Below are 13,616 nucleotides of genomic sequence, written 5' to 3'. Positions count from 1 at the left end.
CAGACCCACTGCCCAGCAAAACTTGGGAAAGTTATTTTAAAGAACAACCATTTAAAGTCTCTAGAAGTAGTCCTAAGGCATATAGCAAATGAAACATTTTTCCCAGAAAATCTGTTAAATCTTGGTAAAGACAGAGTCTGGGACATTTGATCCATGAACCACTTCCTCCTTCTTCTCTCCCAGCCTGGTGTGATGGAAACTGCACTCCAGGCAGCTGATGCTGGGAACACAGGTTTCCCTCTCTCCTGAGTTCACAGTTGAGGACCATAGAACTCCCCCTACCCCAGCCACTTGTTGTAGAGGATAAGTATCAGTTGAGTGTGGCCAAGAGATCTGGAACTCTTTTCTTCCCTCTGGCCCCTATTCCTTAGGATGCAGGCTCTAACTTGGGTGCTACATACTGAGAATATTGGGGCCCTGATAGCCTTTGCTCTAACTTGTTTGTTGGGTGGAAGTTCTATGCTGGGAGAAGCAAGCCAAGGACATCAGAGGCTACCACTTCATCTCCCGCCACTCAGTGCCCTGTTCCTAAAGCAGATATATCACTCAGAAGAGCACCAGCAGGTGAGTATAGAGTTTGACGGATGTGGGTCAGGGAAAGAGATACTCAGAAGGGAGCCCTGCGAAAACTGTTGTCATCCCAGAGTGACTGCACATGTCTAAATCTGTACCTTCTGAGGAGCAACATCAGAGGTTTCACATTGCAGGAGTTGGAGGAAGTGGGAGAGAAGAAATAGACTTTACTAAAATCCAGTCAACCACTAAACAAACAAACAGCAGACGACAGTAACAAGCTGGTAAGGGAGTAGGGCTGAACCAGTACCAGAGTTATTGCAGTGTATTACCAAAAATGTTTTCAAACAAAAAAAAATTAGGAGAAACTGTGGCCCGTACAAAGGAAAAAAAACATGCAGTGCGTATGAGGGTGACCAGATGTCAGATTTAACAGACAGAGACTTCAAGGAAGTCATAAGTACATTTAAAGAGCTGAAGAAAACTATGCTTAAAGAAGTAAAGTGTGACAGTGTTTCATCAAATAGAGAATATCAATAAGGAGAAATTGTAACAAAGAACCCAATGGAAATTCTGGGGTTGAAAATTATAATAACTAAAATGAAAAATTCACTATAGAAGCTCAACAGTAGATTGAACTGGCAGAAGAAAGAATTTATTAACTTAAAGATAGGTCAGTTAAGGTTATCCAGTCTGAAGTACAGAAAGAAAAGAGAAAAATGAAGAGCATTGTAGAAATGTGGGACATCATTAAATATGTCAGTAAACACATAATGGGAGTGCTAGAAAGAGAAAAGAGAGGAAAAGAAAAAATAATTGAAGAGGAAATGGATGAAAAATTTCCAAAATTGATGAAAAGCAGTAAACTGCACATCTAAGAAGCTCATTGAACTCCAAGTAGTATAGAGGTGTGCAAAGAGATCCACACAGAGACACATCATAAGATTAACAGCCGACTTCTCATTAGAAACAATGGAAGCAAGGCAGTGGGATTACATTTAATGCTCAAAGGGCGGGAAAAAAACCTGTTAACCAAGAAGCCTATATATAGCAAAAGCATCTTTCTAACATGAAGATGAAATAAAGATATTCTCAGATTAATAATAAAAAAAAAACGGCTTCCCTGGTGGCGCAGTGGTTGAGAGTCTGCCTGCCGATGCAGGGGACATGGGTTCGTGCCCCTGTCTGGGAAGATCCCACATACCGCAGAGCGGCTAGGCCCGTGAACCATGGCCGCTGAGCCTGCGCGTCCGGAGCCTGTGCTCTGCAACAGGAGAGGCCACAACAGTGAGAGGCCTGCATACCACAAAAAAACAACAACAACAAAAACCCAAAAAACGGAGAGAATTTTTTTCTTAGCAGACTGCCTTATAAAAAATACTAAAGGAAGTTCTTCAGTTGAAAGCAAGTAATTATAGACAGTAATTTGAATTCATATGAGAAAAACAGAGTCCCCAGTAAAGGTAATTGTGTATTTTTTATATGTATATATATATACACATAAAATACATATACACATATATTTATATTTGCTTTATTGAGCCCATAGCAAATGGAAATTTAGTATATTTGCCAATATCAGCACAAAGGAGTTGGATGGGAGGAAAGCTATATTGGACTAAGGAAATGACACCAGATAGTAATTCCAACCCACAACATCAAGTGGAGAAAGCCAGAAATGGTATATAAGAAGGGCGATATAACAGATGGTATAAATATATACTTGGTTTCCTTTCTTTTCTCAGATTTTTAAAGACAATTATATGAAGCAATAAGTATAACAGTGTATCATTGGGTGTATAACATATGTAGGTGGCAGTGTATATAGCAATAATAGCATAGACATGGAGAAAGGGAAGAGAGCTATAGAGGAGTAACATTTCTATGTTTCATGGGTATTAGGGTTATACAAATCTGAAGTAGATTCTATTAAGATGTATATGGTAATAAGACTTACCTGGTGGTCCAGTGGGTAAGACTCTGTGCTTCCAATGCAGGGGGCCCGGGTTCGATCCCTGGTCGGGGAACTAGATCCCGCATGCCTGCTGCAGCTGAGAGTTTGCATGCTGCCACTAAGAGGTCCACATGCTGCAACTAAAAAGATCTTGCATGCCACAATGAAGATCCCATGTGCTGCAACTAAGACCCGGTGCAGCCTAAATAAATTAATAAATATTAAAAAAATAGATGTACATGGTAAGCCCTAGAGCAACCACTAAAGAAATAACACAAGAAAATATAATGAAACAATTTTGAAAGGAATTAATATGTTACATTAGAAATTATTCACTTAAGTCAAAAGAAAGCAATGAAAGAAGAACAGGAGCAAAAGGACATAAGATACAGTAAACAAAAGTTGCAAACTTAAATCCAACAATATTGTGATATTAATAGTATTAAATGTGAATGGATTAAAGAATCCAAACAAAAGGCAGAGAGTTTCAGAGTGGTTAATAAAACAAGATCCAACTATATGCTGTCTAGTTGATACATTTTAGATTCAAAGATACAAATAGAGTGAAAGTGAAAGTCTGAAAAAAATGTATTTTGCCTACAGCAACAATAAGAAAGCTGGAAAGACCATACTAATATCAGGGAAAATAGATTTTAAACCAAAAATGGTAGTAAAGAATGACATTTTATAGTGACAAAGGACCGATCCATCAGGAAGACAAAATAGTTACATACACATCTAACTACAGAGTCCCACAATACAGGAAGCAAACTGACAGAAATGAAGGGAGAAATACACAGTTTGACAGTAAGAGTTGTATTTTTCAGTATTCCACGGAGAAGATCAACAAGGAAGTAGAAGATTTGAGTATAAAAGGAGTGATAATACAATGTTTGTTCTCTGACCACAATGGAATGAAATTTGGGAAACTCACAAATATGTGGAAATTAGGTAATACACTCCTGAGTAGTCAGTAGCTGGAAGAGAAATCACAAAGAAAATTAGAAAATGCTTTGAGATAAATGGAATTGTGGACATACCATTCCAATCCTTATGTGATGCAGCTACATCAGTTCTTAGACATATGTAACTATAAATGCCTGTATAAAAAATGAAATATTTCAAATCACTAATCTTTTACCTTAAGACACTGGAAAAAGTGTTAATGAAACCTACAGCAAGTAGAAAGAAGGAATTAATAAGATTAAAGTAAAAAATCAGTGAAGCACAGAATAGAAAAATCAGTGATGAAAATTAATGAAACTGATAGTGCTTTCTTTGGAAAGACCAACAAATTGACAAATCTTTAGCTAGATTGACCAAGAAATGAATACAGGGCCATTACTACTGACCTTACAGAAATTAAAAAGAAGTGTAAGGGAATACTGTGAATGAGGAAGTGGACAAATTCCTAGAAAGATACAAATACCAAAACTGACTAAAGAAGTAGAAAATCTGAATTAGACCCATAGCAAATAAAGAGATTGAATTTGTAATTAAAAAACTACCCACAAAATATGAAAAGAAAAGCCTAGGTTCAGATGGCTTAAGTAGTGAATTTTACCATATGTTCAAAGAATTAACACTAATTCTTCTCAAACTCTTCTAAAAAGTAGACAGGAGGATGCACTTCCATACTCATTTTATGAAGCTAGTATTATTACCCTATATCAAAACAACATGGACATCACAAGCAAAAAACAAAACCAAAAAATTACAGACCAATATTCCTTATGGATATAGATGCAAAAATCCTCAGCAAAATACTAGCAAGAAAGTCAGCAACACATAAGAAGAATGATATACCATGACTAAATTGGATTTATCCTAACAATGCAAGGTAGGTTCAATACCTGAAAAATCAGTTAATATAATGCACCACATTAATAGGATGAAAAACAAAAACTTAACGATCGTCTCTAAAGACACAGAAAAGGCATTTGACAAAATTCAACACCCTTTTATGATAAAAACACTAACCGAACTAAGAACAGAAGGAAACTTCAACCTGATAAAGGGCATCTACAAAAAGCCCGAAGCTAACGTTATCACACTTAATGGTTAAAGACTGAATGCTTTCTCCGTAAGATTGGAACAAGACAGTGATGTCCACTTTCACCACTTCTATTCATCCAGAGCAATTAGGCCAAAAGGAAATGGGGCGGGTGGGGGAATAAAAAGGAATCCAGATTGGAAGGGAGAAGTAAAACTATTTCTATTCTTAGATAACCTCTTTTATATAAAAATCATAGGGAATCCACTAAAAAAACATTTGTAGTAATATATGAATTCAGCAGGGTTGCAGGATACAAGATGAATATACAAAAACCAGTTGTATTTCCATACACTTGCAACGAGTAATCTGAAAATGAAATTAAGGAAACAATTTCAGTTACAATAGCATCAAAAATGAATAATAGAACTTCCCTGGCAGTCCAGTGGTTAAGAGTCCACGCTTCCACTGCACCACTGCAGGGGGCACAGGTTCAATCCCTGGTCCGGGAAGATCCCACATGCTGTGTGGTGTGGCCAAAAAAATAAATAAATAAGTTTAACAAGTGTACTTATTGTACACTTACACTCTGGGAAGTTCAAAAACACTGGTGAAAAAAAACTTAGAGGTCTAAATAACTGGAAAGACATCCCATGTTCATACATCAAAAGGTTTAGCATTAGCAATACTCCCCTGATATACAGATGTAATGCAGTGTCTTTCAGTATCTCAGTTCCTTTCTTTGTAGAAGTTGACAGTTTGACCCTAAAATTTGTGTGAAAATGCTAGGGATCCAGAACAGCCAAATATTCTTGGAAAACAAAGTTGGAGGAATCACAAAACTTACTACAAAGCAACGGTAATCAAGATAGTGTGTGGTTCTGGTATAAGGATAGGAGTAATTCAGTGTAATAGAATTGTGAATCCAGAAATATATACGAAAAATTGATTTCCTGCAAGGTGCCAAAACAATTTAGCAGGGCAGGAATCATCTTTTAAATGAAGTGTATTGAGACATCTGCATGTCTACATGCTATAGAAGGACATTGGATCCCTGGCATCTACAAAAGTGTCAAGGACCTAGGTTTAAAAAGTAAGTTATAAAACTCTTAGGAGAAAATGTAGGGGTAAATCTTTGTGACTTTGGATTCAGCAGTGATTTCTTAGATATGACACTACAAGCAGAAACAAACAATGAAAAATTAGATAAGTTGGACTTTGTGAAAAATTAAAAAATTTTGTGCTCCCAAGTACACTATCCAAAAAGTGAAAAGACAATCCACCAAATGGGAGAAAAGTTTGCAAATATTTTATCAGATAAGGGACTTTTATCTAGCTTATATCTAGCTTATATAAAGGACTCTTACAATTCAATAATAAAAGACAATTAAAAATGGTGAACAGTTCTGAATAGACATTTATCCAGAGAAGATACATAAATGGTCAGTAAGCACATGTTAAGATGCTCAATGTCATTATCTACCAGGGAAGCACAAAATTACAATGAGATGCCACTTCACACCCATTAAGATGGCTATATCCAAGTCGGTTAATAACAAGAGTTGGCAAAGATGTGGAAAATCAAAACCCTCATACATTGCTGACAGGAATGTTAAATGGTCTAGTAACTTTGTAAAACAGCCTTTCAGTTCCTCAAATGGTTAATCATAGAGTTACCATTTGACCCAGCAGTTCCACTTCTAAGTATATACAAGAGAAAAGAAAACATGTCCATGTTTTCGTAAGAAAACATGTCCATACATAAATTTCTATGTGAATTTTCATAGCAGCAGCATTCATAGTAGTCAAAAAAGTGACGAACAACCAAATATACGTCAACTGATACATGAATAAACAAATTGTTTTTGTTATTCCTCCATAAAAGGGAATGACATACTGATAGTACAACATAGATGAACCTTGAAAGAACTATGGTAAGTGACAAAAGCCAGTCACAAAGTATGTATGATTCCATTTATATGAAATGTCCAGAATAGGTGATAGGGATAGAAAGTAGATTAGTGGTTGCCTAAGACTGCCAGGTTAGAGGGTTGGGGGGTGATAAAAAGTATTGGATTTCTTTCTGGGGTGATTAAAATGTTCCAAAGTTGATTGTGGTGATGGTTGCACCAGTCTGTGAATACGTTAAAACAATGAGCAATCACTACACACCTATTAAAATGGCTCAAATCTAAAACACCAAAAACTGCTGATGATGTGGAGCAACAGGTACTTTCATTCATTGCTGGTGGGAATGCAAAATGGTACAGCCACTTTGGAAGGCAGTTGGGCAGTTTCTTACAAAAGTAAATATACTCTTAGCATATGATTCAGCAATTTTGATCCTTGGTATTTACCTGAATGAATTGAAAATGTATGTCCATGCAAAAACCTGCACATGGATGTTTATAGCAACTTTATTCATAATTGCCAAAACTTGGAAGCAACCAAGATGTCCTTCAGTAGATGAGCAGGTGAACTGTGGTACAGTGGAATATTATTCAGTGTGAAAAGGAAATGAGCTCTCAAGTCATGAAAAGTCATAGAGGAAACAGATGTGTATTATGAAGTGAAAGAAGCCAATCTGAAAAGAATCTGTGTGATTCTAACTATGACTTTCTGGAAAAGGCAAAACTATCGAGACAGTGAAAAAGCTAAGTGGTTGCCAGGGGTTAGGAGGATAGGAGGAATGACTAAGCAAAGCAGAGAGGATTTTTAGGGCAGTGAAACTTCTCTGCATAAGATTGGTGGACACACATCATTATACGTTATCCTGATGTAAACTGTGGACTGCGACTAATAAGGATGTGTCACTGTAAGTTCAGAGATGGTGACAGAGGTACTGCTGTGGTGGGGGATGTCAGCAGTAGAGGAGGTTGTGCGTGGGGAGGCAGGGAGTTTATGGGAACTCTGTACTTTCTGCTCAGTTTTGCTGTGAACCCAACATTGCTCTAAAAAGTAAGGTTTATTAATTTAAAAAAATGTCTGGGACTTATCTCAAAACAATAAGTTGTAGAATGCAAACTGGTGGATGGGACAAGATTGCCTGCGGGGGTATGGTTGCTGGATCTGAGTGATTGGTGCATGAGGCTTATAATAATTTTTGATATCTGGGAGGCCAAGTCTCCCCCCACTTTATTCAAAACTATCATGGGCTTTTAAAATTATTTACTATGGAAAATTTTAAACATACACAAGATTATGCTAAATATGCTAAATATTATAAATAATGCTATACTATTGTCTAGACAATATAGTATTGGCATGAATTGAATAGACAAATAGACCATATTTATAGCATAGAGGTTTCATAATCAGATCCACATATATGTAGAAATTTGATATATGACATAGATGACATTATAAACATGGGAAGACTGGGGCAAGAGTTTAGAACAAGGGGAACATCTGTATAGAAAAAGTAGATTCCTAGCTCACACGTGAATGCCCCTGAACTATAATAGCTGATCTATTGGTACTCTGGTATTGCAGTTAACGAATGAGGTAGTTGCATGTATTAGCAATCTCAAAAACTGATGGATGTGAGGTAATTGCAGAAGAATACTATGCTACGAGAGCCTTAAGGTTTAAAAACCTGTAACATAAAGGTGTGAAATATGCATGGTAATGATAACTCCAAATTCCTGATAGTTGTTACTCTGAAGAAAGTAGTGTATTTGTAATGTTGCATTTCTTAAGGTTAAAAAGAAATTGAAGCTGATGTAGCAATAATGTTAAAAATTATTAAGCCAGGTGATAGGTAATAGGTGTCCATTACAGAATTCTTTATATTTGTTTCTGTGAAATATTTTATAAAGTATGAGTATCACCAAATGAAGTGTCTTGTTTGGATCCTAATTCAAACAAATCTTCAAGAAGACATTTTAGTGGCAATTGGGGAAATTTCACTAAGATTGAGTATTAGATTATATCAAACAATTATTAGTTAGGTGTGACAGTGGCACTGTGTATATGTAAGAAAATATCCATGTTTTCAGAGATGCATATGTAGTGCATTAGATACTGTAATACAGTTTCTGGGACTTACTTTTAAAAAAGAGTAGTTGGGGCTTCCCTGGTGGCGCAGTGGTTAAGAGTCAGCCTGCCGATGCAGGGGACACGGGTTCGTGCCCCGGTCCAGGAAGATCCCACATGCCGCGGAGTGGCTGGGCCCGTGAGCCATGGCCGCTGAGCCTGTGCGCCCGGAGTCTGTGCTCCGCAACGGGAGAGGCCACAACAGTGAGAGGCCCACGTACCGCAAAAAAAAAAGAATAGTTGAAGTAAATGGCAAAATCATTATAATTGGTGATAGGTATGTGGAAGATTGTTGTAATATAATGCTCTCAACTTTTGAGTTTGTAAATCTTCATAATTACATATGCAAAAACAAAGTTCTTTAATAATAATTTGTACTATTGGCTACCATGTTTGAAATGCTTTGTTACAAAATTTTTTTAAGTTCTGTTTGTTTCCTGGTTTAAATATACACATATACATGTATTTAACATATATACTATATATCATGTATAATAAATAATGTATATTATGTCTTATGTAAATATTTACAAAGTGAGTCAGGAATAAAATTTGATCCACTCTTCCTCCAGGATCTCTATACTGCTTTTAACTGTGAGGAAGCATGCCAAAATTAGTATTTAGGTTTATTATTTATTTGCAGTTTTTCTTTTCATGGTGACAATGTGGTAGTGAATAGCTCTGGGTGATTTCCAAGAAGTCAAAAGTAGCAGGGATAATTAGCATGAGGAGGTGTTAAGTATATAAACTTGAGCCTTGACAGAATTGTATTAATTTCTCAGAAATTAATAAAGTATTCCAGAAATAATGCTTTGTCTTTTATTTCACATTTTATGAAATAGCACTTAGAATATAGAGTTGATACACACACACACTTTTGTGGTTTCACGTGTTTATGTCTTTACTCAGTTTCTGGGTCATTCCCAGTCACACACCTACCACTATTTATTAGATAGCCATCTCGCCTTCAGGATACTTTAGATAGTTACTTTCTGCAACTAATGCTTATAACTGTCTGGCTAGTGTTTCAACATATTTTAATAGTGGGGACAAAATGATGTGAAACTGACGTTGAGAGAGTAAAGGTTTCTTAAATGACTTCACTTAAAATTAGTATGACTAGGTTTTTTCCTGTTATTTGAACTACCAAATTGTTAATTCCTGTGATTGTTTGATAATGATGAATATCTTTACAACTTTTAAAAGTTCTTTCATTGATACTATCTATTTGACGTTTTTCAAGTACTTAGAAGTTTATACAGAAAAGTGTTGTCATTATTCTGGCTTGATGGCCTTGTGATGCCATTAAAGTTACACAGCTGTTAGTAGTAGCGTTAGAACTTAAATTGTTTTCATGGCTGGTCGAGGTAGTTATTGTGCTCCGTAAAGGAAATTGATGACTTTGCAAAGATGAACAGTTCTTCTGCATAAATATTTTTTAAAAAGGAAGTTGAGGGCTTCCCTGGTGGCGCAGTGGTCGAGAGTCCGCCTGCCGATGCAGGGGACACAGGTTCGTGCCCCGGTCCGGGAAGATCCCACATTCCGTGGAGCGGCTAGGCCCGTGAGCCATGGCCGCTGAGCCTGTGTGTCCGGAGCCTGTGCTCCGCAGCGGGAGAGGCCACAACAGTGAGAGGCCCGCGTACCGCAAAAAAAAACAAAAAAGGAAGTTGAGACAAACAGCAGCAGACTGGGAACAGTTTTGTAAGATAAAATAGTATTAATATCCAGTATGTATAAAATATTCTCCCAAATTAGAAGAAAAACAATTCATTGGAAATCACAGGTAAAAGATATCACCAAAGAGGAAATACTGGTCGCTAATAAATGTATGAAAAGATACTCAACCTCTCTATTAATAGGGAAATATAGATTTTAAAACTCACCATTTTCTACCCATGATGTGGGCAAGGACATAAAAAAATGGAAAATAGTGACTGTTGGTAAGGGTGTGAGAAAACAGACACACCCCTATATACTGTTGGTAGGTTCATCTTTTTTGGAAGTCAATTTGGCCGAACAGATATCCTACTTAGGCTTAAATCATGTAGTAGGCACATCAGATCAATTTAATATTTAAGAGATGGTAAAGGGGTGCCGAGAAATTAATCCCAACTTTAAAAAAGCCTAGACCTAGTTATCTGCCATGTACTCTGGCTTTCTTTCTTCTTTTATTAACCATTTCTTGAATTGTGTTTCAATAACTTGTTTTATCATTAAAACAACTTTCTGAGGTGGGTATTTTTATTCTAATTTTGTAGATGTGGAAACTGAGGCCAGAGAGGTTAAATAAGTTAGCCAGTGGGTGAAAGAGCCTGAATTTAGTTCTAAAACTATGTGGCCTTAATCACTCTTTGGTTAGATAGTTAATAATTGATTCGTGATACCCAGCATACGTTAAATCTTACCTTTATTAAAATGATTTTCTAAGTTAACATATAAAAATGTAATGCTTAATTTTTTCATTAGAATGTCAGCCTGATAAAGGTAAACTTTTCATTAATGGAAAGTCTTTTACTTTTTTTCCTAGAGGATCTGAAGAGGCAAAATGCAGTTTTACAAGCTGCACAAGATGATTTGGGACATCTTCGGACACAGCTGTGGGAAGCCCAAGCAGAGATGGAAAATATCAAGGCCATTGCCACGGTGTCTGAGAATACCAAGCAAGAAGCTATAGATGAAGTGAAAAGACAGTGGAGAGAAGAAGTTGCTTCACTTCAGGCTGTTATGAAAGGTAAAGATAAAAACAGATCTATTTTATGATTTTCTAAGATAACTGATTCTGATGATTGAGAACATTTTCAGAAGGTCTTAAAATATATCCTGAGTTTCATTTATGTTTCATTTGTGGCTTTATGTATTACCATCTTCAAGATGTACTGTCATATTCAAAATAAAAGGGAAGCCAATGGGTATATCATCTGTATCTTTAACAAATTTAATAATGGAGAATTATGATGAGAGTGTTACAGAGATACTGCATTAAATGAAAACTATAGTTCATTATAAGGTTTAAAGCAGGGCTTCATAATGGATTTTCTTATAGGAGAGGCAGGCCAGTAATGTCAATGAATGAAGCTGTGTGTGGGCACAGGAAGTGTGCAGAACTGGAGAGACCTCCCATGCAAAGAGTGAAGTTACTATTTACACTTATTAGTTCCAGCTAATTATTGCCCATCCAGGCCAGTGTTGCCATAATTTTACATTGTAAAGAAAAATTTGGATTTTTATGTGAAATCTTCACTCAGTCTATGAGGTAGAGTGGCCTGTGGGTTAGAATAGGCTTTATGAGCTACCAGCTGGTGACCCTTGGTCCAAAGGAAGAGTAGCAGTTTAGTCTGTATCAACTTTTAGCACTAGTGCTTATTAATTCCTGCATTTCTGAAAAAATGATAATGAAATAAGCTGCCCCCTGAATCTTTGGGTTTCCAGAATTAGTTTTGTTAATAATATAAATGTGAAATAGTGATGACACTTTTTCCCGTCTTCACAGTTATGTGTCACTTTTGCCTTAGTACTCTGTGAGAAGGCAGGTAAGACAAGCACTGTTTTCTGAGTTAGTGGCCATCACCTAGGGATTACTCTAAGCCTCATGTTACATTCCTGACCATAACAGCTTACCCAAATAAGAATTCGTTTTTTTCACATGAGAAATCCAGAGGTAGGTAACCTAGGGCTGGGTACAGTGGTTCCTGATGTCATCACTGTCCTAGGCTCCTTCAGCTTTTCTTTTCCTTCACCCTTAGCATGTGGTTTTCAACTTCATTTTGCCTTGTGGCTGAAAAAAATGACTGCTCTTCCTCCAGTCCGCCTGAGTAAAGCAAAAACTTTCTAGAAATCTCCAGCATATTTCCCCCCGCCCCACTCCCTCACACACACTTTATAGAGGTTTCTGATTACACATAACTACCAAGGCATCTAGAAACTCTAGTTTTAAAATTGGGCGGTTGACTTCCTAAACAAAATTGGGGTTTTGTTAGTAAGAAAGAAGAAAGAGTGGAAATTAATGGACAACCAGCAGTGTTTATCACATGTTTTAAGATTGTATTAAAGATAAAGTCATTTTATAAAGACTTTATAGAATTTGTCTCAAGTTAGAATCTTGGGTTATAGTAAAAACATTCTGAAAATATATCCCTTTTCTCACTCTTTCAGGCATATAGTTGTATTGGGGTGACACGTTATATTTGTCTTAGGAGTCATAGTGTTGTATCTAAGAACATAGGGTTTAGAGTTGGCCTTAGGTTTGAATTCTAGCTCTGTTTCTTTCTGGTTATGAAATATTGGCCAGAGTATTTAACCTCTCCTAAGCTTTCCTCATCTGTAAAATAATATGTGGCACAGATTTATTGTGAAGATTAGAGATGATTTAAGGTCCTTAGCAAAATTTCTACGTGTAGTAAGAACTAGAAATGTTAGTTTAGTGCTTTTGTTTTTAGTGAATTAAAAGATTTCCAGAAACTAGGCTTAAATTCTTTATATAACTACTTTTAAAATTTTAGTGTGCCAGGACATTTTTTCCAGAATGCTTAGAAATATTTGGTGATGTTTTGTAGAAACAGTTCGTGACTATGAACATCAGTTCCACCTTAGGCTGGAGCAGGAGCGGACACAGTGGGCACAGTATCGAGAATCCGCAGAGAGGGAAATAGCTGATTTAAGGAGAAGGCTGTCTGAAGGTCAAGAGGAGGAAAATTTAGAAAATGAAATGAAAAAGGTATGAAGGAATGTATTCATCTATAGAAATATTTCAATCCTAATATTTTTGTTGTAATGCTTCAACTAATATCATTATGGTAATAGAAGTTGTACTTTTTTGTTTTCTGTTAGAGAAATTATTTGGACACAGACTTAAATATAGTACTAAACAATTTGATGACCTTCCCCCAGATATATGTTTGGCTGAGTCCCTCATCTTCAAATCTTTGACCAATTGCCTCCACCTCATGAGACCTATCCTGACCACCCCATTTAACATTGCAACCTGCCCACCTCCCTCCCCCACCTACCACAACTTGTTCTTATCCTGTTCTAATTTTTCTTTTTCCATAACATTTATTTCCTTATAATGTACATAGAGTTCACCTATTTATTATGTTTAGTACTGTTTGCTGCCTTTTCCTC

The 13,616-nt window shown here is 36.5% G+C and overlaps 2 protein-coding genes across 4 annotated transcripts in view; one reads left to right on the top strand and one right to left on the bottom strand.

Moving 5' to 3' along the window:
* Positions 1-13,616, bottom strand: part of ZNF594 (zinc finger protein 594) — a 258,800-nt gene that overhangs the window by 136,067 nt on the left and 109,117 nt on the right. The window lies entirely within an intron of this gene.
* RABEP1 (rabaptin, RAB GTPase binding effector protein 1) overlaps positions 1-13,616 on the top strand; it is a 104,813-nt gene that overhangs the window by 46,037 nt on the left and 45,160 nt on the right. For all 3 annotated transcript variants that reach the window (XM_012531960.3, XM_033423125.2, XM_004266996.2), the window contains 2 exons: positions 11,023-11,226; positions 13,049-13,209. In XM_012531960.3, the coding sequence (XP_012387414.1) occupies positions 11,023-11,226; positions 13,049-13,209 (365 nt within the window). The remainder of the gene's footprint in view (positions 1-11,022; positions 11,227-13,048; positions 13,210-13,616) is intronic.

This window comes from Orcinus orca, chromosome 19, assembly GCF_937001465.1.
Source record: "Orcinus orca chromosome 19, mOrcOrc1.1, whole genome shotgun sequence".
Lineage (NCBI taxonomy): Eukaryota > Metazoa > Chordata > Mammalia > Artiodactyla > Delphinidae > Orcinus > Orcinus orca.
This window is presented reverse-complemented; position numbering and strand designations above follow the sequence as displayed.